At 37.6% G+C, this 26,484-nt stretch overlaps 1 protein-coding gene across 1 annotated transcript in view; it reads right to left on the bottom strand.

Moving 5' to 3' along the window:
• The window catches only part of ADAM18 (ADAM metallopeptidase domain 18), a 76,917-nt gene extending 54,913 nt beyond the window's left edge, over nt 1-22,004 (bottom strand). Inside the window, exons 1-7 of the mRNA XM_015565278.1 lie at nt 21,950-22,004; nt 21,234-21,310; nt 14,614-14,669; nt 13,572-13,650; nt 13,137-13,213; nt 10,083-10,260; nt 2,164-2,229 (exon numbers count right to left, since the gene is read on the bottom strand). Coding sequence (XP_015420764.1) covers nt 2,164-2,229; nt 10,083-10,260; nt 13,137-13,213; nt 13,572-13,650; nt 14,614-14,669; nt 21,234-21,310; nt 21,950-22,004 — 588 coding nt within the window. The remainder of the gene's footprint in view (nt 1-2,163; nt 2,230-10,082; nt 10,261-13,136; nt 13,214-13,571; nt 13,651-14,613; nt 14,670-21,233; nt 21,311-21,949) is intronic.
• Between the last annotated feature and the right edge of the window lie 4,480 nt (nt 22,005-26,484).

Below are 26,484 nucleotides of genomic sequence, written 5' to 3'. Positions count from 1 at the left end.
CCAATGCAATTCTAAATTACCCGAGTCCAATACACACCCATACACACACACACACACACACACATACACACACTTCTCACACAAATTTGAAAATTATTTTTAAGAAAACAGTATAGTTTTTTTTAAAAAATGTTTGCCTTATGATCCAGGGATCTTACTTCTTGGCATATATCCAAAACAAACAAACAAACAAACAAACAAAAAACCCAAAGAATAAAAAACAAAAAACAAACCAAAACTGAAATACTAATTTGAAAGAATAACTCACCTCTATGTTCATTACAGTATTAGTTACAACTACAGGCCCAATGCACGAAATTCATACAAGAAGCTCAACCCTCACAGCCACGGCTGCCTCAGCCTTTGCAGCCCCGATTTTGTCTAGAAGGTCTAACTGTTCTGCTGTTCGGTCTAATTAGTGTACTAACTCTGTATTATATAGGATACCCAAGATCTGGAAACAGCCTAAGTGCCCATCCAGAGATGAGTGGATGAAAAAACTGTGGTACATTTACACAGTGAAATAATATTCAGCCATAAAAGAAGAGAAAAGGAAAGAAAAGAAAACCTTACCTTTTGCACCAGCATGGATGGACCTGGAGATTATTATGCTAAATGAAATAAGCCAGTCAGAGAAAGACAAATACCATATGATCTTACTTAAATGTGGAAACTAATAAAATAAACTGGTAAACAAAATAGGAACAGTTATGAATACATGGAACAGACTGACAGCTATTGGGGGGAATGGGGTTGGGAAGCTGGATGAAAAAATTTGAAGGGATTAGCCAAAGAACATATATGCATAACCCATGGACACCGACTGCAGTGTGATGTTAGCTAGAGGGAAAGGGCTGTGGTAGGTGTGGAGATGGGCAAAGAGTGGGGGGGGAATCGTGATGGAAAGAGACTCTACTTGGAGCAATGGGTGCACAATGCAGTGTTTAGATGGTGTTTTGTTAAGTTGTACACTTGAAATCTGTATGGTTTTGTGAACTGATGTCATCTCAACAAATTCAGTAAAAAAATGCATCTTTTAGAAAATTTTCAATAAAAAAACAAACTCATAAATATTGATGGAAATGGCATATCAAAACTTAGGTAACTACAAACAAAAACGTGTATTTGTAGATCAAAGAATACAAAATTTCAATTATAAGAAGAATAAATTGTGAGGTTCTAATGTATGGAATAGTGACTAGAGTTAATTATATGGTACTATATACTTAAAAGGAACTGAGAGTAGATCTTTTTTTAAAAATATGTTTTTATTGATTTTAGAGAGACAGAAACATCGATGAGAGAGAAACATTGATTGGATGCCTCCTGCATGCCTCTACTGGGGATCAAGCCCACAACCAAGGCATGTGCCCTGACCTGGAATTGAGCTGGTGACCTCTTGGTTGATGGGTCAATGCTCAACCACTGGGACACACTGGCTGGGCTGAGAGTAGGTCTTAAGTGTTCTCACCATACACATTCAAAGACACACAAAAAAAAAGGAGGAAGGAAGGGAGGGATGGAAGGAGGGATGGAGGGAGAAAAGGAGGGAGGGAGAAAGAAGAAAGAAAGAAAGGAAGAAAGAACAAAAGAAAGAAAGAAAGAAGAGAAAAAAAGAAAGAAAGAAAAAGTTAACTATGTGAGGTGATAGATGGGTTTATTATATTGATCTTGGTAATTATTCCACAATATATGTGTATATCAAATCATCATGTACACTTTAAATATACACAATTACATATTACAACTATTTGAAATAAAGTTGAAAAAGTATTAAGTAAATTTGTAAGATCGTAAATACCTGGTATGTTCAAAGAAAACATAAGACCAAAGAGGCTACAGCAAGGCAAGATTGTTAGAAAATGAGGTCAAAGAGATACTGGGCTGTGCTGGGGATGAAGCATGGAATAGACAGTGTAACACATTCTAGGCTAGTTTTAGCTTTTAGTAATAATTAATACGTAAAACAAAGCATCTTTATTTGGAAATAATAAAACAATTCCAAATGTTTAACTTTGTGCTTTGAAATTGAGAAAAATTTTATTAAGTTTAAAGAAAGAAAGAAAGAAAGAAAGAGAAAGGAAGAAAGAAAAAAAGAAAGAAAAAAGAGAGACAGGATTGAAGATTGAGGAATGGAGGGGAGGAGGAGATGGTTTGACTTACCAAAGCTTTTTCCACTATAATATGCATTTCTAGATATTGGGGTAATAGTTTTGAAAGAGTTTTTTCCTGGGGAAACAAATGATTGAGCAAATGATAATATATATTCAATTTGTTAAATACAAGAAGTAGTATGTAAAGAAGGCAAACAGAATGCAAAAAATATCTTCATAAGGCCTTTTTTTGAAATTCAATTTTTCATTTGCATATATTGTAATAAATGGCAAGGGAATGCTCCCTTTGATTTTAAGAAAACAGAAACAAGTACTTTAAAAAACTAATAATTCAGAGAAAATTTACAAATTATTATTACAGAGTTACTGTGGCCTTAAATATAAAAATTAGATACAAACAAAAAAATTCACTTAACATATATTCTAAATTTAAATAATTCCAGTGAGCTTGTGAGAGGGATGAATGAGTCTAAGTACTCTGTATTCATATAAAATGAGAAAAAAAATGAGTAGAAATATAGACATTCTATTGTCTTTAACTCATGCAAATCTACATTATTAAAAGAACTCCTGAGAATTTTTTATGAATTGTCCTCCTAAAAACTATGGGAATACCAACTGTGTCACAATAAAAATATTTCATTCACTCAGCAGAAAAACATGGGGAAATTTTGAGAACTCACAGTCTACACAGGAATTCAGGTAAACAGTGTGACTGGTACTATCAACCACATGGGTGCACGGGAAAGAACAGAATGTACAATAGCAGAAACAATCCTGTAGCTCCAGGGCATAGGTTTTCATTTCCTTCTGATGTGATCTTATAATTCTTGACTGTGCCAGCAGTCAGCTATAAATCATCAGCTTATTACATCATCATTTGGCACTTTAATGGCAATTTTCATGTGAGCTACTAGTACATCTTAAACACATTACAATGCCATTTCACATATATAAATTTCAAAAAAAACAAAATTTCATTCTTGACCCAAGCATATCATTCACTAAATATAATAGTAAGAAAGGTACAAATATTGGGTCTAGGTTAGCCTAGGTTAAAGCAAATAAACAAGCAAACTGGACTCAGTGGGTAGAGCCCATGTTTAAATGTTTGCTTACATTTCCATAAGAAAGTAAAATATGCCTGCATTCCATACACAAAGTTGGGCAAAAGTAAATTTACAGTTGTTCATATGGAAAACAATATAGTGTTTAATAAATAATAATACAAGAATAAACTGTGTTTTGCATACTCACAACTGTAAGCCTACTTTTGCCTAAACGTATGTGTTGTTGTCATTCTCTGTCTGTCTGACCACATGTATATATGCAGTGTTGTAGGAAAAAAGTTCTCTTAACTTTTATCAACCCTTAGCAGTCTTATAATAATGGTGATCATAAGATTTGTTATTTAAACTGAAATAATGTGCAGCAGGAAAAGGGGCATTAAAATAATTTAAATTATATAATTATTAAAATTGATATTTAGTTCAATTTTATTAGTTCAAATCTTTCTACTCGAAAGTGATTTCCAAAACTCTATATCTGAGTATACAAAGCTAAAACTCTTTAAACCTTTTCATTGATTAAACATAGCATAGCCATATGGACATCAACATCATGGCAGAATCAGCATCAACAAGTTGGATAATTACAATTAAACAAAGGATCCCTTGTTCAACGCAGAGACATCTGAGAGATGCACATATCAGTCCATCTGAAAGTGGGCACATTGGAACAGTAAGGGAGGCAGGTTGGGGGAAGCAATATCCCTGCCTAAAAGTCCATTGTGGTGAAACCTGGTGGCAGTAGTAGAGATGTGGAGGATTATGGTGGTCATTGCTGACAAAGAGAGAAAGCTGTGGTCTTGTGGTAGCCATTACCGATTTAGAGGCAAAACCTCAAACCCACATACCTACATCCTCTAGCCCATTGCAGCAGAACCCAGTAGAGGTGGGACCTACTGAAGAAGCAGAGATACACATTGGTAATGGGAGGAGTGCCGAGAGCTCCCAGGCCCAGAGCCTCACTACCCTCTATATCCCACCATGAGATGGCGCCCCAAGACAGTGGCAACCCAGGCACAGAATGGACATCCAAGACCCTGGGAAATACAGGATATTTTCCATGACTGAGGCCACACCAAACCACTAAGATTCCAGTGCTATTAAGAGAAAACAAAAACTTACACTATAGCATCATCTACTGAAAAACAAATGAAGGACCTCTCTGAAGCCTGCTGAATTATTAAAAGCAAAGAGTAACTAAAAGAGACTTCATTATCTCAAATGTACAGGCACAGAAACAATCCATCAAATATCATGAATAACCAATGCAAAAAGTTAACAAAGAAAAAATAAAGTCTCCAGAAACCAAATTCAAAGACAGGGAAGACTGTGATTCGAATGACAGAATTCAAGAATGCAGTTATTAAACAAACAAACAAACAAACCTCAACAAGATATCAAAACACTCAGAAAGGCAGTTCAGTGATTTCAGGAACAAAATTAATGAACAAAATAGGTACTTTACCAAAGCGACTGAAAGTATTATAAAAAAAAAAAGAAACAGAAATCCTTGAACTAAAGAACTCAATAAATGAGATGAATAATTAAAGCATGAGAGATAAAGCATATCACATGAAAGAGATAATTAGTGCTCTTGATGATTGAACCAGAAATGGCTCAGGAGGAAGAAGAGAGAGAACAAAAATAAAAAAAAATAAAAGAGTTCTATAAAAACTATATGACTCCATTAGAAACAACAAAGTAAGGATAATGGGTATAGCCAGGGAAGAAGAGAGGGATAAGAAAACATAGAATGTATTCAAATAAATAATTGGTAAGAACTTCCCAAACTTATGAAAAGTGTTTGAATACAAAAGCTAAAAGAACACCTAATTATTTCAATGCAAAAAAATCTTCTCCAAGACTCATTATATGAAAACTGTCAAAAGTTCATTACAAAGAAAGAATTTTTAAGGCATCCAGGCTGTAAAACATTGTACCCTGCCAAGGAAATCCCATTAGGATATCATTAGATTTTTTTAGTGAAAACATCACAAGATAGGAGAAAGTGGACAAAAATATTCAAAATATTGAAAGAGAGAATAAACCAGCCAAAAATAATATATCCTGTAAAGCCACCCTTTATATATGAAGGAGAAATAAGTGCTTTCCCAGACAACAAAAGTTGAGAGAATTCACCACTAGAAGACCTGTGTTACAAGAGTTGTTAAAAGTTCTTTTAGCAGAATCATAAAGAAAATTGGTATGCAAAACTTTGAATAAATGACAGACAGAAACAACGTTACTTCAAAAAGAGAGCATTAAACACTTAATTGTATCATAAAATTTAAAGAGGGAAAGCATTAAAAGTAACCTACTGAAATTTGGCAATGAACACACAACATAAAAAGGGATAATTTTGTGAATGTGTGTGTATGGGGGGGGTAGGAAGAATGAAGAACACAAGTACAGGTAAATGTATATGAAACAATAAGAAGGAAAAGGACTATGGTATGTATGAGACATTTTACAAAAACCTAATAGTAACCATAAAACAAAAATTCAGAGCTAAGACATGAAACAAACAAAAGAGGAAACAGAGAAAAAAGTCATAGGAAACCACCCAACTAAAGTAACAGACAAAAACACAAGAGATAAAAGACAATGGAGATACAGAGCAACCAGAAAATAAAAGATAAAATGACTGCAATAAGTCTTTATCTATACTAATAAAAGGGTAATATGCTAATTAGACTGGATTGACTGGACATCTCCGGACGTCCAACTTCCTTCTGGACAAAGCCACGGTGGTGGGGGCTGAGGCAGAGAAGGTTAGGGGTGATCAGGCTGTCAGGGGAGCGCAGTTAGGGGGTGGCCAGGCTGGCAGGGGTCAGTTAGGGGGCAACCAGGCCTGCAGGGGGGGCAGTTAGGGGCTATCATCAGGCAGGTAGAGTGGCTAGGGGCAATCAAGCAGGCAGGTGAGCAGTTAGGAGCCAGCAATCCTGAATTGTGAGAGGGATGAAGCCTAAACCCACATTCGGACATCCCCCAAGGGGCCCTGGATTGGAGAGGGTGCAGGCCAGGCGGAGGGACCCCCCCACACACACTGGGCCTCTAGTATATTAATAATTATGCTAAATAGAAATAGATTGAACTCACAAATCAAAAGGCACAGAGTAACGGGGTGGATTAAAAATATTTTAAGACTGATTTATATGTGCCTTCAAGAGACTTAGCTCCAAAAACAAACAGGCTCAAAGCGAAGAGGTGGAAGATGATACTCTAAGCCAGCTGTGGCAAACTATGGCCCATGGGCCGAATCCGGGAAATGAATATGATTAAAACTAAAAAAAAAAAAAAAACAACAGAAAGACCATACCAAAAAAAAAAAGACCGTACCCTTTTATGTAATGATGTTTACTTTGAATTTATATTAGTTCACACAAACACTCCATCCATGCTTTTGTTCCGGCCCTCCGGTCCAGTTTAAGAACCCATTGTGGCCCTCGAGTCAAAAAGTTTGCCCACCCCTGCTAAGCAAATGTCATCCAGAGAAAATCAGAAATCATAGTACTTATATCAGACAAAGGAGATTTCAAAACAAAAAAGGTACCATGAGATAAAGATGGACATTTCAGAATGATAAAGGGGACAATTCTTCAAGAAGACATAATACTTACCTATCTATCTATCTATCTATCTATCTATCTATCTATCTATCTATCTATCTATCATCTATCTATCATCTAGCTCCACCCTGGCAGTGCCAAAATATACAAGTCAATTACTAACAGACCCAAAACAAAAAAATGACACCAATACAATTATAATATGAAGTATGAATACTCTATGGCCAGCAATGAATATATCTTCCAAACAGAAAGTCAGTAAGGAAATATTGGCCTTAAATGATACACTAGAGCAAATGAACTTAATTAATATTACTATAACTTTCCATCTCAAAAAGACAGAATACACATTTTTCTCAAGTGCACACAACTTTCTCAGGCATAGACTATATGTAAGTGTACACAACTAGTTTCAATAAATTTAAGAAAGTTGAAATCATACTAGTATATTTTCTAACTATAATGATATGAATCTGAAAATCAACTACAAAAAAAAAGCTGGAAAAACCACAAATATATGGAGATTAACAACATGTTACTGAACAACTATTGGATCAAAGAATAAGTAAAACAAGATATCAAAAGTTACATAGAGACAAATGAAGCTAAAAGTATAAGATATAAAAACTTGGAGAGTCATCGAAAGCAATACTAAGAGGAAAGTTTATAGCATTACAAACCTACTTCGAGAAATAAACAAAACAAAAAAATCTCAAAGAAGAAATCTAACATTATAACTTAAAGAAACAGAAAAAGAATAACAAATTAAGCCCAAAACCAGGAGAGGGGAGGAAATAATAAAGATCAAAGTAAAAATAAATGAAATAGAGAAAAAAAGATAGTAGAAAAAATAATAAAATGAAGAGCTGGCAATTTAAAAAGATAAAATTGTCAGGCCTCTAGTTAGACTCACTAAGAAAAAAGAGAGAAGACTTGAATGAAATCCGAAATAAAGACAAGAAGCTACAATGGACAACAGAGTGGATAACCTAGAAGGAACTGACAGATTTTTAAAGGGAAACAAGCTTCCTAGACTGAATAAAGAAGCATTAGAAACCAAAAGAGACAAATCTCTAGTAAGAACATTGAAACGGTAATCAAAAACCTCCCCAAAAAACAAAAATCTAGGAGCATATGCCTTCACTGGTGAATTCTACGAAACATTCAAAGAAGATTTAATATCAATTGTTTTTAACCTCTTCCAAAAAATTAAGAAAAAAAGAGTATTGTGTAACTCATTTTATGAGGCCAACATTACCCTGACAGCACTATCAAATGTACCAACATACTCATAATAAGAGTACCAGAAAGTAAGAAGATGGATACAGAGTTAGAAAGAATTCATGGCCAGAAATTTTTCAAAATTTCTCAAATTTAAATAAATATTTAGGAAAATATTTATTTAAACAACCAGGAAGTTCCATGAATTCCAGCTAGGATCAACTCAAAGAGATCTACTCAAAAACACATCATAACAAAACTGGTATAAAGCAAAACAAACAAAAAAAGAATCTTAAAAGAAGCAACAGAGAAGGGACTCATCATATACACTGAGTGGCCAATTATTATGACCACCCCATCAGTACTTCGTTGGGCCACCTTTTGTCTTCAATACTGAAGCAATTCTTCTTGGCATTGATTCCATGAGATGTTGAAAGGTGATGCGAGGAATCTGACACCATGCCTGATGAATAGCACTGTCCAGTTCTGTGAGATTTGATGGTGTGGAACCAGCTGCCTGATAGCTCTTTTAACTTCATCCTGCAAATGCTCAATTGGATTGAAATTTGGTGATTGTGGGGGCCACCTAAGTAAGGTGAAGTCTCCCTCATGTTCTTTTTTATTTTTTTAAATATATTTTTATTGATTTCAGAGAGAAAAGGAGAGTGAGAGAGAGATAGAAACATCAATGATGAGAGAGAACCATTGATTGGCTGCCTCCTGCACACCCCCAACTGGGGATCGAGCCCACAATCCAGGCATGTGCACATGCCTTCGGTCCACAGTCCAATGCTCCATGCACCGAGCCAAATCACCTGCCGTGGTCGGCAAACTGCAGCTCGCGAGCCACATGTGGCTCTTTGGCCCCTTGAGTGTGGCTCTTCCTAAGCCTTAGGAGTACCCTAATTAAGTTAATAACAATGTGCCTACCTATATAGTTTAAGTTTAAAAAATTTGGCTCTCCAAAGAAATTTCAATCATTGTACTGTTGATATTTGGCTCTGTTGACTAATGAGTTTGCCGACCACTGATTGTCAATCCTCGTGTTCTTAAAGCCACTCCTGCACAATACGAGGACCGTGGCATGGCGCATTGTTTTGCTAGAAGCCATCTCCATTGGGCTATGCCATCAACATGGTAGGATGAACTTGATCAGCAACGATACTTTGGTATGTTGTGCTATTCAGATGTTGTTCTACATGAATTAAAGGGCCCAAATCATGCCAGGAAAGCATTCCCCAAACCATAACACTGCCCCCACCAGCTTGAAGGGCTGTACTTGTGCATGTGGGGTGCATGCTTTCATGCTGTTTCCGCCAAATTCTCACTCTGCCATCTGCATAATGCAACTGGAAACGTGATTCATCGGACCACATGACTTTTTTCCAATGCTCGACTGTCCAATCCTTGTGTTCCTGTGCGAATTGGAGATGTTTTATCTTGGTAACTGCCAACATGAAAGGTGTTCACACAGGCCTTCTGCTTCCATATTCCATATGATGCAGTGTATGGCTAGTTTGCCTACAAACCTCAGGTGGTCATAATAATCTGTCCACTCAGTGTATAAGAATCCTTAATATGTTCAATAATACCTTATTTTTCATCATAAAAATTGGAGTCCATAAGATAGCAAGTTGAAATATTCAAAGTGATGAAAGGAAAACACCTGTCAACCAAAACTTATATTCCAGCCTATAGAAAAATAGATATATGATTATTTATTTTAGAAAGATATGTTTTGGTAGTAAAGCTATGCAACAAAAATATGTAAAAATATTAAAAGTATTTTTCACAGGGAACAGTGGTAACTCTTAGTAATAACTAATAGTGATCCTATTCTTCCCCTATTTCTAAATTTTATTTAACAATGTGAATTTTTATTTAAATACAAGAAAAAATGATACATAATATATCATAAAACAATAAGCTTGCAATATGTATATAATTTTTTATATTTTAAGTGGAATATGGGTGTTTTGTTTAAAGATAAAGAAAAAAGATACCAAATTTAATAACCCTACTCAACTGCTAAGCAGTTCTTTTTCCCAATTAATAAAGATCTACAGAAGTAATTTCATGGTATGTCATAACTTCAGAATTATTGTAGTTACCTGTGAGCTTAAATAACTTTTATAGGTCTGGTTTTTCTGCCAAACATTGCTGTAATTTTCTATTAACATTGGTATATCTGTATTGTTATTTTTTACTTGATAAATTATGTGTTCAAATCTTGCTGAAGATTCCAATGGTTCAATTCCATAGCTGATATTTTCAAACTGAAGGAATCCCCTGTATATTTAGAAAGCAATGGCAAAAAAATCCTAAAAATGATCATATCAAAACTATAATATAAAATATTATAAGAAATTATGAACTAGAGTAAATAAGATGTTTTAAAGGAACTTCTCCCTCTATTTTTTGTCTACCATTAATAACTTAACCACATGCCTTATTATTTTCTCACATATTAAAGAACTAAGTAAATGGAAGTGTATTTTGTATTTTCTGTATAGAAATCACATTCATTCAAAATATATTACTTAAGGACAAGTAATAGCTGGGAAACAAGATGTTTGTTGGCTATTTCAAGAAGAAAGTTTCTGTTCTTACAGAGGTTACGATAAGGGAAAGCAGGAATACAGAGTGAATATTTAAAGAGATTAATATAAATTAAAACGACATTCAGAGAATGCTAGTTTTCTGAGTTGACATGAGTAAATTTTATAAATCAGGCAAACAAAAACTAAAAGGAAGTTAGTGTGTATTATCTGTTCTGGATTCATCTTCCTCTGTCAGGGCCAGCCTGACAGGTTGAGCTGGGCTGAGGTAGGGAGGTGGGAATTGAGAAAAGAAAGAAAGACAGGAGAGCGGGATCGGAAGGACTACAGCTCAATTGAGGAACTGCAGCAAGTTTATTAACCACACAATGCTTTTTATACACAACACACTGAATAGGAGGTCTGTCAAGAGGAATGTATTCTTTGTTCCCAGCTTGTTATCTATATCTATAAGTCTGTTTGTTTTGCTTTGTTTATTTATTTTATTTTAGAATCCAAATATAAATGAAATCATGATGTTTGTGTTTTCTGTCAGACTTATTTCACTTAGTATAATACCCTCTAGGTCCATCTATGTTGTCACAAATGGAAAGATTTCATTTTTTTTTTATTGATGAGTAATATTCCATTGTATATGTACCAGATCTTCTTCATCCATTCACTAGAGTCTTGGTGCACAAAATTTATGCACTGGGGTGTGGGTCCTCAGCCTGGCCTGTGTCCTCTCTCAGTCTGGGACCCCTAGGGGGATGTCTGCCTGCCAGCTTAGGCCCGATCCCTCTTGCAGTCTGGGGCTTTCGCATTCCAGGACCTCACACTCCTTACTGCCTACCTGCAGTGGAGGTGGTAGAGGCTCCCGCCACTGCCGCTGCACTCACCAGCCATGAGCCTAGCTTATGGCTGAGCTGCTCTCCCCCTGTGGGAGTGCACTTACCACTAGGGTGCAGCTCCTGCATCGAGCATCTGTCCCCTGGTGGTCAATGTGCATCATAGCGACCAGTCGTTCTGGTGGTTGTTCCACTGTTCATTTGACCATTAGGCAATTTGCATATTAGGGTTTTAGTATATAAGATTGACTGATGGACATTTAGATTGCTTCTATTAGTGCTGAAGTAAACATAGGAGGACATATATCTTTTCAAGTTGATGTTTTTTTTTAAAATTTTCTGTGGATGAATATTCTTAAGTGAAATTGCTGGGTCATGTGACAGCTCTATGTTTAATTTTTTAAATTAAATTTATTATGGTGATATTGGTTAATAACATTATATAGGATTCAAGTGTACATTTCTATGATACATAATCTGTATATTACATTGTGTGCCCACCACCCAAAGTCAAATCTTGTACTGCCACCATATATTTGACCCCTTCATCCTTCACTGCCGCACCTTTCCCTCTGGTAACTACCATACTATTGTCTGTGTCTATGAGTTTTTATTGCTCATCTGTTCCTTTCAGTTTATATCTCACATATGAGTGAAATCATATGGTTCTTAACTTTTAAAAAATGTATATTTTTATTTATTTCAGAGAAGAAGGGAGAGGGAGAGAGAGATGGAAACATTAGTGATGAGAGAGAATCATTGATCAGCTGCCTCCTGCATACCCCCTACTGGGGACTGAGTCTGCAATCCAGGCATGTGCCCTGACCATGAATCAAACCCTAACCTCCTGGTTCATAGTTTGATAATCACTGAGCCAAACCAGCCTGGCTTGTTCTTAAATTTCTCAAGATCCATCAATGTTGTCATAAATGGCAGTATTTCATCTTTTCATGCTGCTGACTAGTATTCCATTGTATATATGTACCACATCTCTTTTTTCCAATTTTCTATTGAAGAACACTTTGAGTTGAATAATGCTGCAATGAACATATAGGTACATATATCTTCAAGAACAAATGTTTATTTTTTTGAGGCATATTCATACTGTTTTCCATAGTGGATGCACCGATTTACAATCCCACCAACAGTGTGCAAGGGTTCCCTTTTCTCCACATGCTCTCCATTACTTGATATTTGCCAAATTTTTATGATAGCCATTCTGACAATTATAATAAGTGATATCTTATTTTGGTTTTGATTTTCATCCCCCTGATGATTTGTAATGTTGAGCATCTTTTCATATGTTTGTTGACCACCTATATGTCTTCTTTGGAGACATATCTAAGTCCTCTGAGGTACCCTCTTAATTAGTTGTTTTATGTGTGATAATGAGAGTACCTTAACTGTGAGCAAAATATGTCCCTGTTTTAATAACTAATTAATGTCATTTTTCATAACTATATAAAACAACTGATAGATAACTCAGCTATAATGTTTAGGAAAATGTTCTAAACTTTCCTTTACTGAAACTACCTTTTTCTGCACAGTATATTCAATTTTTCTGCACCCCAGCCAGGTTTTCCTGGGGTGATTTCATTTGAATAGGCAGTAACCACTAGCTACAAATACTTACACTTCTAAAAAAAGGTAATCATAAAGGAAACTTTCATATTTAGATTCCTTTTAAACCTTACTATATTTGTGTCTGCTAGCCACTAAGTTTCATTTTGAAGTGCATCCTAAGTTTTTCATGTGTAAATATTCTCTAAGATGTTATTACCTGAGACCAGAACAAATGCTGAGTGTTGCAGCTGAATTTGGAAAGTTTGCAGCATATCCTTGGTAATGGCAATGCATCTGAAAGATAGTATAGAAGGGCAAATAAATTAATTATTTATGAATAAAATACGTATGGTAAAATATTATAGATGATTCAAAATGTTAAAAGATTATATATTATACAAAATTTATTTATGTATATTTTTAGGGAAAACCATTTTTTACTACTCTCCTTACTTTGTACTTCCTAAGTGTCCATGAATATTACCTCACATTTCATCTTATTTCTGTGTACAACAATCAACCCCTTAACATATCATAATTATAAGGAATAAAATATTTATTTAAACTACTAGCATAAAACAAACATATCTCAATGGTAATATGTCCATTTCAATAAAACAACATATAATAATCAATGTCTAAAACATCTTACCTTAAAGTATGAAGAATCAGTATGCAAAGATCCAGTTTCATTAAATGTATAAACCAAAAAGTCCTGGGATAAGAATGAGCTAAGAAACAACAATAAACTATTTGAATAATGAATTTAATACGAATTAAACATTATAGTAATAAAAGTAAATTTATTAAGATCATATAATAATACTAGAAGCCCGATGCACAAAAATTCATGCACTGATGGGGGTCTCTCAGCCTGACCTGCCCCCTTTCACAGCCTGGAAGCCCTCAGGGGATGTCCTACTGATGGCTTAGGCTCGCTCCCCACAGGGTGTGGGCCTAAGCTGCAGTCTGGCCTCCCTCTGTGGGAGGTGACCCCGGCCAATCATGGGAAGGCACTGCCCCCATCACCCTGCTGCTGCTGCCATTGACAGCTACCTCAGCCGTCAGCCCTCATCCTTTGCTGTCCACAATTGCTCTCCCCTGCTGGCCTGATTGCCCACAACTGACCTCCCTTGCCATGACCCGCCTCCTCCACTGGGACCTGCCTCCTCCGCACAAGGCAGCGGAGATGTTGGGACCAGCATCCTCCGAGGCACTGCCCCCATCACCCTGCTGCTGCTGCCATTGACAGCTACCTCAGCCGTCAGCCCTCATCCTTTGCTGTCCACAACTGCTCTCCCCTGCTGGCCTGATTGCCCACAACTGACCTCCCTTGCCATGACCCGCCTCCTCCGCTGGGACCTGCCTCCTCTGCACAAGGCAGCGGAGATGCTGGGACCAGCATCCTCCACTCTGGGGCAGAGCAGCAGGACCCCCAGGCCTCACCACGCAGAGCGGCTGCCGGGCCCTGCCTCCGCTGTGTGCATGGACATCTTTCGGCGACCATCTTGTGGTGGCCATATTTTGATGACGTCGCACGCACAACGCCACCTAGGCTTTTATTATATAGGATTATTTATTTATGCACTTGTCCGAGTTTTATGATATATAGAGCATATTATGCTTTTATTACTATAGATAGTAACAAAAAAATTTTAAAAGTAAAATCTAAGCTTTGAGGGGAAATATCTTACCTTTTTGTGAGATACAGAGTGTATGGTTTTTTATCAATTGTAATGTTATAAATCACCTAAAACAAAGCAAATCAATAACAATGGTTTAGTAAATAAAAAATATACAAAGTAAAACTTTTGCACTCATGTCAAAAAAAAAAGACTCAATCCATTTTAACAATGTATATATTCTTCAGAATTTATTATTCTAAATAGAAGGAATTCATTATTATAATAAATTCAGGATTAGGGTGATGCATTTAATCTGTAGGAATGGCTTTTTTAAATGAAAAAAGCTGAAGGTCACATTTTCAAAAAGTATAAGATTAGCCTTATTATTACTACAGATTAATCATTTCTATGTGAAAAATATATACATTTTCTAGTGAAGATGAATGAGACATGGCTGCAGACTAACATTCTATGCTAAATACAATGAAACAAAAACAAATTTATAAATACATATGTACATACCACTGATGCCATTGTAATTAACCTAATTATTAATAACAGCAAAGGAACACGGGGAAGCCAAATATTATAGGCATGCCATTTGTACAGCTTTGCTAGGCAGCTACACTTTAACACTCTTCACGGATCCCTGGGGAAAGGGACTGGAGGGGAGAATACACACACCCGCAGTAAAGTCAGGGCCACACAGGGAAGGTACTTGCCTGTCAAGTCACAAGTGGGAACAGGTCTTTGGCCAGAGTAGACGTGGCCACTGCAAGTGCAGGAAGGTTTGAGATAGTCTACTGAACAAAGAAGTTCACTCTCTGGCTCCTGGCTCTCTTGGTTTGTGCTCTTGGTCACTCTTGGTTCTCTTGCATTCACCCACATTAGCCACAGGCATGTGGACCCCACAATGGACTGATGGACTGCCACTAGCCAAATCTAAACTGGACCCAATTCCAACATGGAACAGAAACTGGACAGTGGCTTTGCTTCTAGTTCCAATGAATCCCCAGCTGCGCTTCTTCCAGGACTGGATTAAGGGAAGTGGGATGTTGGAAACCCAGGGAAGTAAGGGGACACAAATGAAAAATCACGCATCCTCCCATGTGAGTCTCAGAAAAGTCTTTTTCTCGAGAGAGCCTAAGGAACCCACCCTCAGCACTCAGTGGGGAAAGAGATACCCCACTTCTATGATAACACTACCAAATGCACCCAGAGACACTTCACAACCCTCTCCATCTATAAACCACAAGGGGAAAAAGACCTGAGAGAATGATGCTGGTGAGAACTGCTGCAGCTTCAGGAATAAGAGCTACAATACCACACAGACTGAGTATCAATGTTCTCATCATCCTCATGTGGTGACATCCAGGAATAGGAGTGGCTCTGAAGATGTTTACCGAGTGAGTCAGTGGATTGTCTCCACAAAGGCAGACAGACCTCTCTGCTAGCAAATCCAAATTTTCTTTTCAAGACAAACTAATTTTAAGAAAGTTCTCTGATGTTAAGGAAAGGCAGTCTGTGAGCCTGAGAGAGGGACATTTCCAGGAAGTACAAGAAGCCCACAAACTCAGAGACCAGGTATCTAATAACCCAGAATTGAAAATGTGGGCCTGAGACAGGAGAGTAAGAAGCCAGGAAAATTCCTTGACAAGTAGAATGGGGAAATGGAAACAGTTCAACAAACTGGCCAGCAATTCACATCCAGTCACAGAGAGTCATCTCCTTAGAGATAACATCAGAGATAACATCTAGGCCTCAGTTGTATTTCAGCTTCAGGCTTAGAAAAGTAGCAAAACCAGCTGGGTGACTCCAGGACCAGCTAGAATAGCAAATGATCCCCCTGCCCTGGTGCTGACCAATTAGTAGAGATCATGACCCTGAAAAAGCACACCTTGGAAATGGAAAATATTCTGAAACCCTCCCCTAAGATTCCCACCCACAGGGAGATAAAAAAACAAACAAACCCTCAAAGCGAAGATCCTGAGTGTGCTCTAGCTCTGGGGAGCATGCCCATGCCCCTCCCCCACAGGCACCAATCTCCTAAACTCTAAGGTCCTCAGGAGACTTGCAAGGCTAACCCCCTGAACCTGTCCCTAAGGTCCCCTTTTTTCTGACTTCCCAGTGAGTGGAAGCATCCCTGTCTATGCTCATTTCTTTCCTATAACATTTTTAGAGAAGCGAAGTAGCCCAGCCTAGGCTCTCCTATTGCATCTTCTATGCTAAGTCCCTTGCTTCACTGTCCCCAGCTTTAATAAACATACCCTCAATGTCACCTGGACTCATCTTCAGCCCTGGCTGGCATGGCTCAGTGTTTGAGTGTTGAACTATGAACCAAGAGGTCACGGTTCGATTCTCCGTCAGGGTACATGCCCAGGTTGTGGGCTCTATCCCCAGTAGGGGATGTGCAGGAGGCAGCCAGTCAATTATTCTCTCATCATTGATGTTTATCTCTTTCTCTCCCTCTACCTGTCTCTCTGAAATCAACAAAAATATGTTCTTCAGGGAGAAGAAAATATAATACCACATAACATGTTATCACACAAAGTAGTGAAAAGTACTAGGAGTACTGAATATGTGGATAACTCATAATTTTCTTTTTAAATCTAAGCATACTTTATAATTTAAAAGAAATATATTAATAATGTGTTCTGGAGTTTATAACATAGGGATAATATATCTAGGACAATAGCACAAAGAATAGGAAAATGCAAAAATTACATTATTTAAAATCTTGCATATATGACATTATGTAATACTAGAGGCTAGGTGTGTGAATTTGTGCATCACTGAGGTCCCTGGGCCTGGCCTGCAGGATTGGGCCAAAACCGACTCTCCAACATCCCTGAGGGGTCCTGGATTATAAGATGGCACAAGCCAGGCTGAGGGACCCCTTTGGTGCACTATCAGGGCTGGGGAGGAATGCGGAAGGTTGGCCAGCTGGGTGGGATCACAGGAGAGCTCCAGGGTGTGTCTGGCCTGTCTTGCTCAGTCCCAATGAGCCCAACCCCAGCAGCAAGCTAATCTACTTGTTGGAGCATCTGCCCCCTGGTGGCCAGTGCACATCATAGCGATCAGTTGAACAGCCTTAGCATATCATTAGCATATTATGCTTTGATTGGTTGAATGGATGACCAGACGGCCGGACACTTAGCATATTAGGCTTTTATTATATAGGATTATTTGAAGATGGTCTTTTATAAGTTAAAGATCCATATGGTGAAACAATTGTACATCAATAACAAAATAGAAAAAGAAAATTGAATGTAATAAAGAATATCAATAAGTAAATATTCAGTAATTCAAAAGAAGTAAGGAAATGAAACGTGACTCAAGCTGACACACTTCCAAGTTTCTGGGCTGAAAGGTGCCACTGGCTTTTCTCTGTGAATGATCTGTTCTGCCTGTTATACTTCCTTATTGAGGATTTCTGGAATATGCAGCTTCCAGGTTTCTGACACCAGAAAAGGATATACTGAAGCACATTACATTTTGAAGAATTTATTTGAGCAAACAACAACCTGTCAGGTGGCATTGAAAACAAAATGGTTAGGGGCACTCTGTGGATGGTGGCTAGGGCAGAAGTATTTATAGGAAAGACATAGAGGCATAGAACCTTTTAAAACTGCCTATTCTTCCAATAGGAAAAATTTGTTGGGTTTTTTTTTTTTTTGGCTAATTATGATTAGTTGTTCTTGAGTTTCATTTTTTTGAGAAAATCTAGTTGCTGTTTATGAGTTGTCATTCTTGAGTGCTGCTTTTTCAGATTCTAGTGCTCTGATTCTGCCTCAGGTTTTGCTTAGGCAGGTGACTAATGGCACTAGAGCCAACCCAGTCTAATGGCCTTCTTGTTTCACTACTCTAACAGTATCTATATATAAAATCTATATATATAAAAGGCTAATAGGCAAAGTGTCCCCTCCGGAGTTCGACTGGGAGACTGGGAGTTCGATCACTCGCTATGACATGCACTGACCACTAGGGGGTGGCACGGAACAAAGAAAGGCGCTGGCTGGCAGTCGGCAGCCAGGGAAGGGAGACCCTGGCTGGCAGCCAGAAGGCCCTGATTGGCCATGATCGCTGGCCAGTCCTAGGGACCCTACCCATGTACGAATTTTGTGCATCAGGCCTCTAGTATAGATATAAAATGTATAATATAAAGTCAGCAATCAGCCGAAATAGTTATTTTATTTAGCTGATTCTTCCCAAACTTTCCACAACTTCACATTAATATATACATATATATCCCTCTTATCTACTGCTGTCATCCATGATTTTGGTACTTGCTTCAGGATGTACCCTTGATTAATGCCTAATATGAGCTAATATAAATTTATTCATATAAAGATTGAGAAATATATCTGTATAATTACTATAGCACATATGATCATATATGTTATATATATGGAATATAAAAAGGGTGTTCTGCTGTTAAATATGAACATTTTCACAGAACATCATCATCATACACAGCCACTGTGAGATAAGTGTGGATCAAGACAAAAGCAAAACCACATTTTAATCATGTCTGATTATAAATAAAATGTAAATATTTTCTCAGTCAGAAAAAAAAAAAGAGCAAATATGCCCTTAATGAACAAACAGGAGTGGCTATTTCTTCTTGACCAATTATAGCTGTAGAGTTTTTCTAGTCTTCCTTTTTTCTAGATAAGATTTACTAAGATACACAATTATAGAATTATGGTCTACTTTCTGACCACACCCAAAGCAGAGCAAAGGCTTGCTTCCTCAAACTTCCCCGAAAACCCCTAACAGAAGCTGAAATCATTTCAAGCCTTTCTAACACATTCTTACTGAGATGCCCCATGGTTGCCCATGGCGTGTGCTCTCCCTCACTGCAGTGGATAATAAACCCAACTTGTTTAACTACAGGTGTGTTCCCAACGGTCCTTGGTAGGAAGGCACTGAAAGGAGGTCAGCTCTTCTCAACTGAGGAGTTTCTTCCCAGCACCTATAGCTTCCACAAATATATTTAGATAAATCTTAGAAGGTTGGGCACCTTCATAAGTCCTGCTATATCCCCAAATCAAAGCCATTGCTTTAGTAGAATTTATGGTTATCATAATAAAATGGAAGTTCATGAAAAAAAAAGGAATCCTTTGTATGCTTAATACTTTTTAAAAAGCACTGGGCAACCAGAAATTAAAGGAAAAGAACAAGACAGATAAAGGAGCTTTATCTGTGAGATATGAAAGAACATTCATCGTAGTCTATCACAGTAAAAATGACTTCCATAATTGCATGAAGACAATTCAAAAAATGTAAATAGGTATTACATACTTCATAGGAAAAGCATTTCATGCCCTGCATAGTTGCTATATGCTTTGCTACAGGCAATTTGAAGTAAACAATTTAAAGTTTAATCATGCAATGGCAATGTAAAAATTCTTATAAATAAATTAGGAAAAAAAATTTTTATAAACAATTTTTCACTGAAGGTATTAGTTGTAATGGAGTTGTAGTCATAAATTAAAAGTTAGATTCCATGTCCTGAATGTTGTAATTTTGATGCCCTTAGCTTAATATTTTTAATCCTCTTTATCATTTATATCATGTATACCCATATCCTCCTTTAGAAGGTTAATCTGATAATTAAATAAGATTAGTGTATGAAGCCGAAACCGGTTTGGCTCAGTGGATAGAGTGTCGGCCTGCGGACTGAAAGGTCCCAGGTTCGATTCCGGTCAAGGGCAGGTACCTGGGTTGCGCGCACTTCCCCAGTGGGGGATGTGCAGGAGGCAGCTGATCGATGTTTCTCTCTCATCGATGTTTCTAACTCTCTATCTCTATCTCTCTCCTTTCCTCTCTGTAAAAAATCAATAAAATATATTTAAAAAAAAAAGATTAGTGTATGAAAATGCAGCCTCTCTAAAGAAAATTATTTTATTGTTGTCTTTAATCATAATTTCACATATATTTTATTTTTATTATTATTGTTCAGTAATAGAACAAAATTATGATAGGTTCCATTACAGAATGACAAATCTATAGTTAATGAATTCTTAATATTTTACTTACTGTTATCTCAAAAATTATTCCTTTAACATGAATGTATGAGTTACCACATATTAGCCATACCAATTTAAGGACATGGAAATTTAAACCCCTGCATTATTACTTCTGGTTTGTAACATAGAGCAAAACTATGCCAATTTGAAATATTAAAGACTAAATGCCTTCAATTTAATTCCTTTTGTTTACAGCAGCTAAGCATTTTTTAAACTTTGCTTTCAATGAATATTTTTTATTGTAATCTTTTTCATCATAAGAGGGCAAATGTGACATTTTTATTTTTCTTTTTTCTTTCTTTGGCCATACTTCTAAGTCTGATGCTTCTTGGTCAAAATTTTTTGTTCTAAATTTTGCTCAAGAAGAATTTCTCCGTTCCTAGACCATTGTTCTACTCATACCATTTTATTCTGCTAGTATTTTCTCAAAAATTGTGAACAAGTATGTCAGAGAAATGAAGAGATGAAGGGAAGGGTCCAGGAGTTAGCAATGGAGGTACAATAAAGGGAGGATAAAAATATACCAAAATAAAATAGTACAGTGAAAACATGTTGCTTTACAAATTAATATCAATAATATAATCTGACTTAGTACAAAGGTAAATTAAAATATTCTTATGATTTTAAATTGTAAAAAAAATATTTTCAATCATTTACCTGCCTCTTTATGCCTTCACTCTCATTTGACCTTATTTTACATGGAATTGTCACCTGCAGAAATATTCCTTCAGAATCTGCAGAAAGAAAAATGAGTTTTGTTTTGTTTTTGCAGCTGCAATTATCTCAGTGAAGCATGGGTTCTTAACTGAGTCCACGGTGGGGGTCTAAAATTGTCAATAAATTTATTTATGTTTGCCCTCCCTCCTTCTTGGTCCAAAGCTTTCACTACAATGACACTGAACATGGCTAAGATGCAAATAAACAGAAATTAGACACTGCAGTTCTACAGGACCGTCTTTTCCCTTTAGATTGAACCACGTTGGACTGGTTCCCTCCGCATGTTGAGGAATAAATTGACAGCAATATGCATACCCTTAAACCCAATGGACACAGGGTAACTGAGCAAGAAGACAAGCTGAGTCTCAGCCCCTGAGACCTTGGAGAACGGACTCCTTGGCTAACACCAACAGTCACCTGCTCTGGTCCGATGTCAGGGATGGGTTGGAGTGAGAGGGTAGGGGACCAAAGGGGAGTAGGTCGGTGTGTGTGTGGGAGGAGTTAGGAGGGGGAGGAGTTACACATAGGAAGGAACCAGCAGGGGATCCGGAAAGGGGGCAGGATGGATCCCAGAGCTACCGGAAATTGTTCTCCAGAAAGAGCCCGGCTCTGCTCAGAGGCACAAGGAGAAGGAAGCCAGGCTCCCATGGTCTTACCCGTGCGGGCATGCAACTTTCCAAGCTCAGTGAGCAGTGCAAGGAGTAGGATCATGGCTGGGCCAGAGCTCAGGAACACAGCCAAGACTGAAAACCGTTGGGCAACCCTGGGGCTCGGGAACACAGCCAAGACTGCAAGCGGTTGGGCAACTCTGGGGCTCGCGAGCAGGAGCCCTCAGGACTGCAGCCCTTGTTTGTGCGCAGGGCCCTGGGGTGCGGACTGCAGTTACTTTCTGCTTTAGCTCACCCTGCGGGGTCCTGATTGGCTGGGTAACTGACACAGGTTTGAGAAAGGACACCTCAGGCAGGAGCCTTTGCATTTCGGCACAAGTGGATCCTTGTGGGTAAATTGACATTGTTTGAACCCTTCAGTATTGATGTAGGGACAGATAAGCATGAGTGGCTTTTCTGGTCAAGTTCTTGGCAATTTGGTTTTTCTATGCCACAGTTTTCCGGCATATTTTATTTACTGTGGGGTAAAAGAAAGTAGAAACCTTAACTGTTTGCATGAGACATTTCCTACTTAAATCGTGGTAATGCTGACTTAATTGGCCATCTTTGCAAACAAGGAAAAATCAAAGATTGTTGAACTTGATCCTGAATAAGGCAATTAACAAGCACCTTTCTTCAAATGCGTGCCTCTTCTTACAGTATTATATTATAGTCGATTGAGGGGGAAATCAAGGGACACTTTAAAATGCAGCCTAAGTGTGTTTTGTTCACAATTACTCTGAACACTAGCAAGGAACCTGTGGAGATGGGAAGGGCAGCAAGATAAACTGAGAAAGGAAATGTGACCACATTGTAGAGGAAAGAGCATGGAATGTCTTAGAATTTTCTGACCAGTATCTTTCACTGCGCATGTCTGAAACCTAACACAACTTCTATCCCACCTCTCACCCACACCTACTTTTATCCAAGTGAACTCCACTGCAAGCACTAATTGTGTCAACAGAGCCAAAGACAAATTCTGGTCAGGCCTAAAACTTGGACCTGGCAGGTAGTACTACACTGGGAAACTGATCCTGACAAGTTAATATTAAAATAATACAGGTCAGTGATCACAATGACCTGAAATAACACAGTGGCAGTGAGGATGAAGAAAAGTTATGATAGAGTCATCCTCATGTGCGTATATGTATTCACCACACAAATTACCCATTAAATTGTTACAATGAGTGGATAGGAAGGGGAATCACAAGTTATTGGAGAGATGTGGACTGTAGGTGTCCTCTTTTGAGATGGGAGCAGTTAGTATGGCCATGGGCATCTGAGGGCAAGCAGCTGCGGTGAGTGGACAAAGGAATGTTCTCACCCTGGGATGGAACTGCCTCCCTCCTTCGAAAGAGACTAAATTGCTTATGTCCTACTGAAGGATCCCAGCAGGAAGGAGAATTAGCAGACATAAGCCTGCATACTTTCACTCTCAGGACTTATTGTGGTTTGTGAAACTGAGCCATAAGGAAAGGAGAGAACAGCAGATGTTTTTCATGCTTGGATTAGACCAGTTAATGGTGAGTTTCTTGGTAATACCCTTTCTCCAACCTATGCCTTTGGACCTTTTTGTTTAATCACTCTTGTAAAAGATATATGGCAAAATATAAATGTTAAACTTAACTGTTAATAAAAGCTGTCTAATTTTACTATGACAAAAAGCACAGCATTTAATTAGGATACATTAGTTAAACTGTCACAATCTATGCCTGTGTTCCATGGAATTTATAAATCTATTTTTTCTGATAGCCACATTAAAAATATATTATAAATTGGTATTCATAAATGTCTCATTTGCACAGTTTCTATGCTTCATCTGGGTAAAAGGAAGTCACTGAGAAGAAAACAAAGGAAAATAACAATAAACATATGGGAAGAAATAAATAATTACTCTTAATTGGTCTATTTTTATCTACAGAGGAGGAGTATTTCCAAGAGTTCTCTGTGCATATCCAACAGGTATTCCACATACACTTGGTGTTCAAAACCAAACTCATTCTTCAGTCCCCTTTGCATCATCCCTCCAACACCCAACTGCTTCTTACCCTGCTATACAATGTCATTAGTAAAAGGTGTCCTTATCCGTTGTATCAAAATATTTGTCTTTATAGTTTTTTGTTATTCGAGCCCAAGTATATCATATCCATCATTTGTCACTTATCTGTTTCTACTTTAATCTCCAACATTTTCAGGGAACTCATACAACTTAACAAAAGGAAAATAAACAATCCAATAAAAAATGGATTTTTTAAATCCACCTAAATAAAGATTTTTTGAAAGTGGACATATAGGAGGCCAAGAGACATATGAAAAAGTGCTCCAAGTCACTAATCATCTAAGAGATGCAAATAAAAATGACAATGAGGTATCATCTCACACTTGTCAGAAGGGCTATCATCAACACATCAACAAATGACAAGTGCTGGTGAGGATGTGGAGAAAAAGGAACCCTCGTGTATTGCTGATGGGAATGTAGACTGGTGCAGCCACTGTGGAAAACAGTATGGAGTGTCCTCAGAAAATTAAAAATGGAACTCCCATTTGACCTAGTAATCCCCCTTCTAGGAGTATATCCCAAGAAATCAGAGACACTGATCAGAAAGGATATATGAATCCCTATGTTCATAGCAGCACAATTTACCATAGCAAAGATTTGGAAACAGCCTAAGTGCCCATCAGCAGATGAGTGGATTAAAAAGCTGTGGTACATCTACACAATGTGATACTACGCTGCTGTAAAAAAGAAAGAACTGTTACCATTTGCAACAGCCTGGATGGGTATGGAGAGCATGATGTTAAGTGAAGTAAGCCAGTAGAAGAATGATAACTATCACCAGGATCTCACTCATTTTTGGAATATAAAGAACAACATAAACTGATGAACAAGAATAGAACCAGATTCATAGAAGCATTGAACAGACCGTCCAACCTTAGAGGGAAGGCAGGGGAGAGGGTGGTAAGAGATCAATTAAAGGACTTGTATACATGCATATGAACATAACCAATGTACACAGACAGTACTGGGATAAGGGCATGCATTGGCAGTGGGAATGCCTGGGGAGAGGTCAATGGAGGAAAAAGCAGACTTATGTAATACTATAAGTAAAAAGAATTTTAAAAAAATGAAACCCAGAAAAAATACACAACTATTACATTTTCTGAATATCTCAGCACACTTCCCCCCCTCCCCCCAGATCTTGGCATATTCCCTCACACTACTAGGCACTCTTATTACTGCATGGTTCTAAATCAGCAGGTTTCTATCGGGTACACAAAACTCAGATGTCCCCTTGCAATATTCTACACAACCACATAGATATTTAATCTTCCTACATACATGCCCTTTTTTAGTCATCTGTGAGATGATGAACAACACATTTTTTTAAAGTAGTAAATCAAATATGTAAGAAAAATCAAATAGAAGCATTGCATTTGTAACCATCATTTTCATTATTAATATATACTTAGCTACTTAAGTTATGAATTTACCTAAAAGCTCTAATGAAATAAATTGAAAATAACTCAAATGTCCATCAGTGGATAGAAAGACAAATTATGATATAAACATGCACTGGAGTATTTTCAAACACATATAGGAATGGAGAATTGATAAATGTTACACGCTAGATGAACCTTGAAATCACTGTATTAAGTGAAGAAAATCAGACATAAAAGGTTATATATCATATGGTTCTACTTACATGAAATATCCAGAATAAGTAAATTCATAGACAGAATGAAGATCTGTGGTTGCCAGAGGCTGATAGGAAGGGGAAAGGAGATCATCAGGTGCTTAATGGATCAGGGTTTTTCTGTTTGGATAATGAACATATTTTTGAACTAGATGGAGGTGGTGGGTGCACAACATTGTGAGTATACTAGATGTCACTAAATTGTTCACCTGAAAATGATTAATTATATGGTATGTGATTGTCACCTGAATTTTTAAAAATGGCTCTAGTGAAATCTCTCAGAGTTATAATGTGGTTATCTTGAATATTTACTTCACGATCAATGGGAAATATCTATATAGAAAAGGCTAATATGCAAAGTGTTCCCTCAGGGGTTTGACTGGGAGACTGGGAGCTGGATCACTTGCTATGATGGGGCAGCATGGAATGAAGGAAGGCCCTGGTGGGCAGCCAGGAGCCAGCAGCCAGCAGCCAGAAGAAAGACCCGCTGGCAGCCCGAAGGCCCTGATGGGCCCTGATCACTGGCCAGGCCTAAGGACCCTACTGGTGCGTGGCCTCTAGTAACTTATATAAAGCTCTCCATATTTGTTTTTCAACTTTTGATTCTTGGGGACTAATTGCACTCCTGAAATGCTGGGCTAATTCAGATGCTAGTTTTTACCATATTTCTAAAATGTTGCTTAATGGGCATTTTTTTCATTTCAAGTAATTTTTCTTGCAGGACCTACACCACCTCTACCATGAGGGTGCTATAAATCATGAATCTGCTTCTGACTCAGGATGATAATCAGAACACTTCTCCCTAGACACAGGGACTGGAACGGTGGAAATTTAACTTAGCAGGATCAG

The sequence above is a fragment of the Myotis davidii genome, unplaced genomic scaffold (genome assembly GCF_000327345.1).
Source record: "Myotis davidii unplaced genomic scaffold, ASM32734v1 scaffold93, whole genome shotgun sequence".
Lineage (NCBI taxonomy): Eukaryota > Metazoa > Chordata > Mammalia > Chiroptera > Vespertilionidae > Myotis > Myotis davidii.
This window is presented reverse-complemented; position numbering and strand designations above follow the sequence as displayed.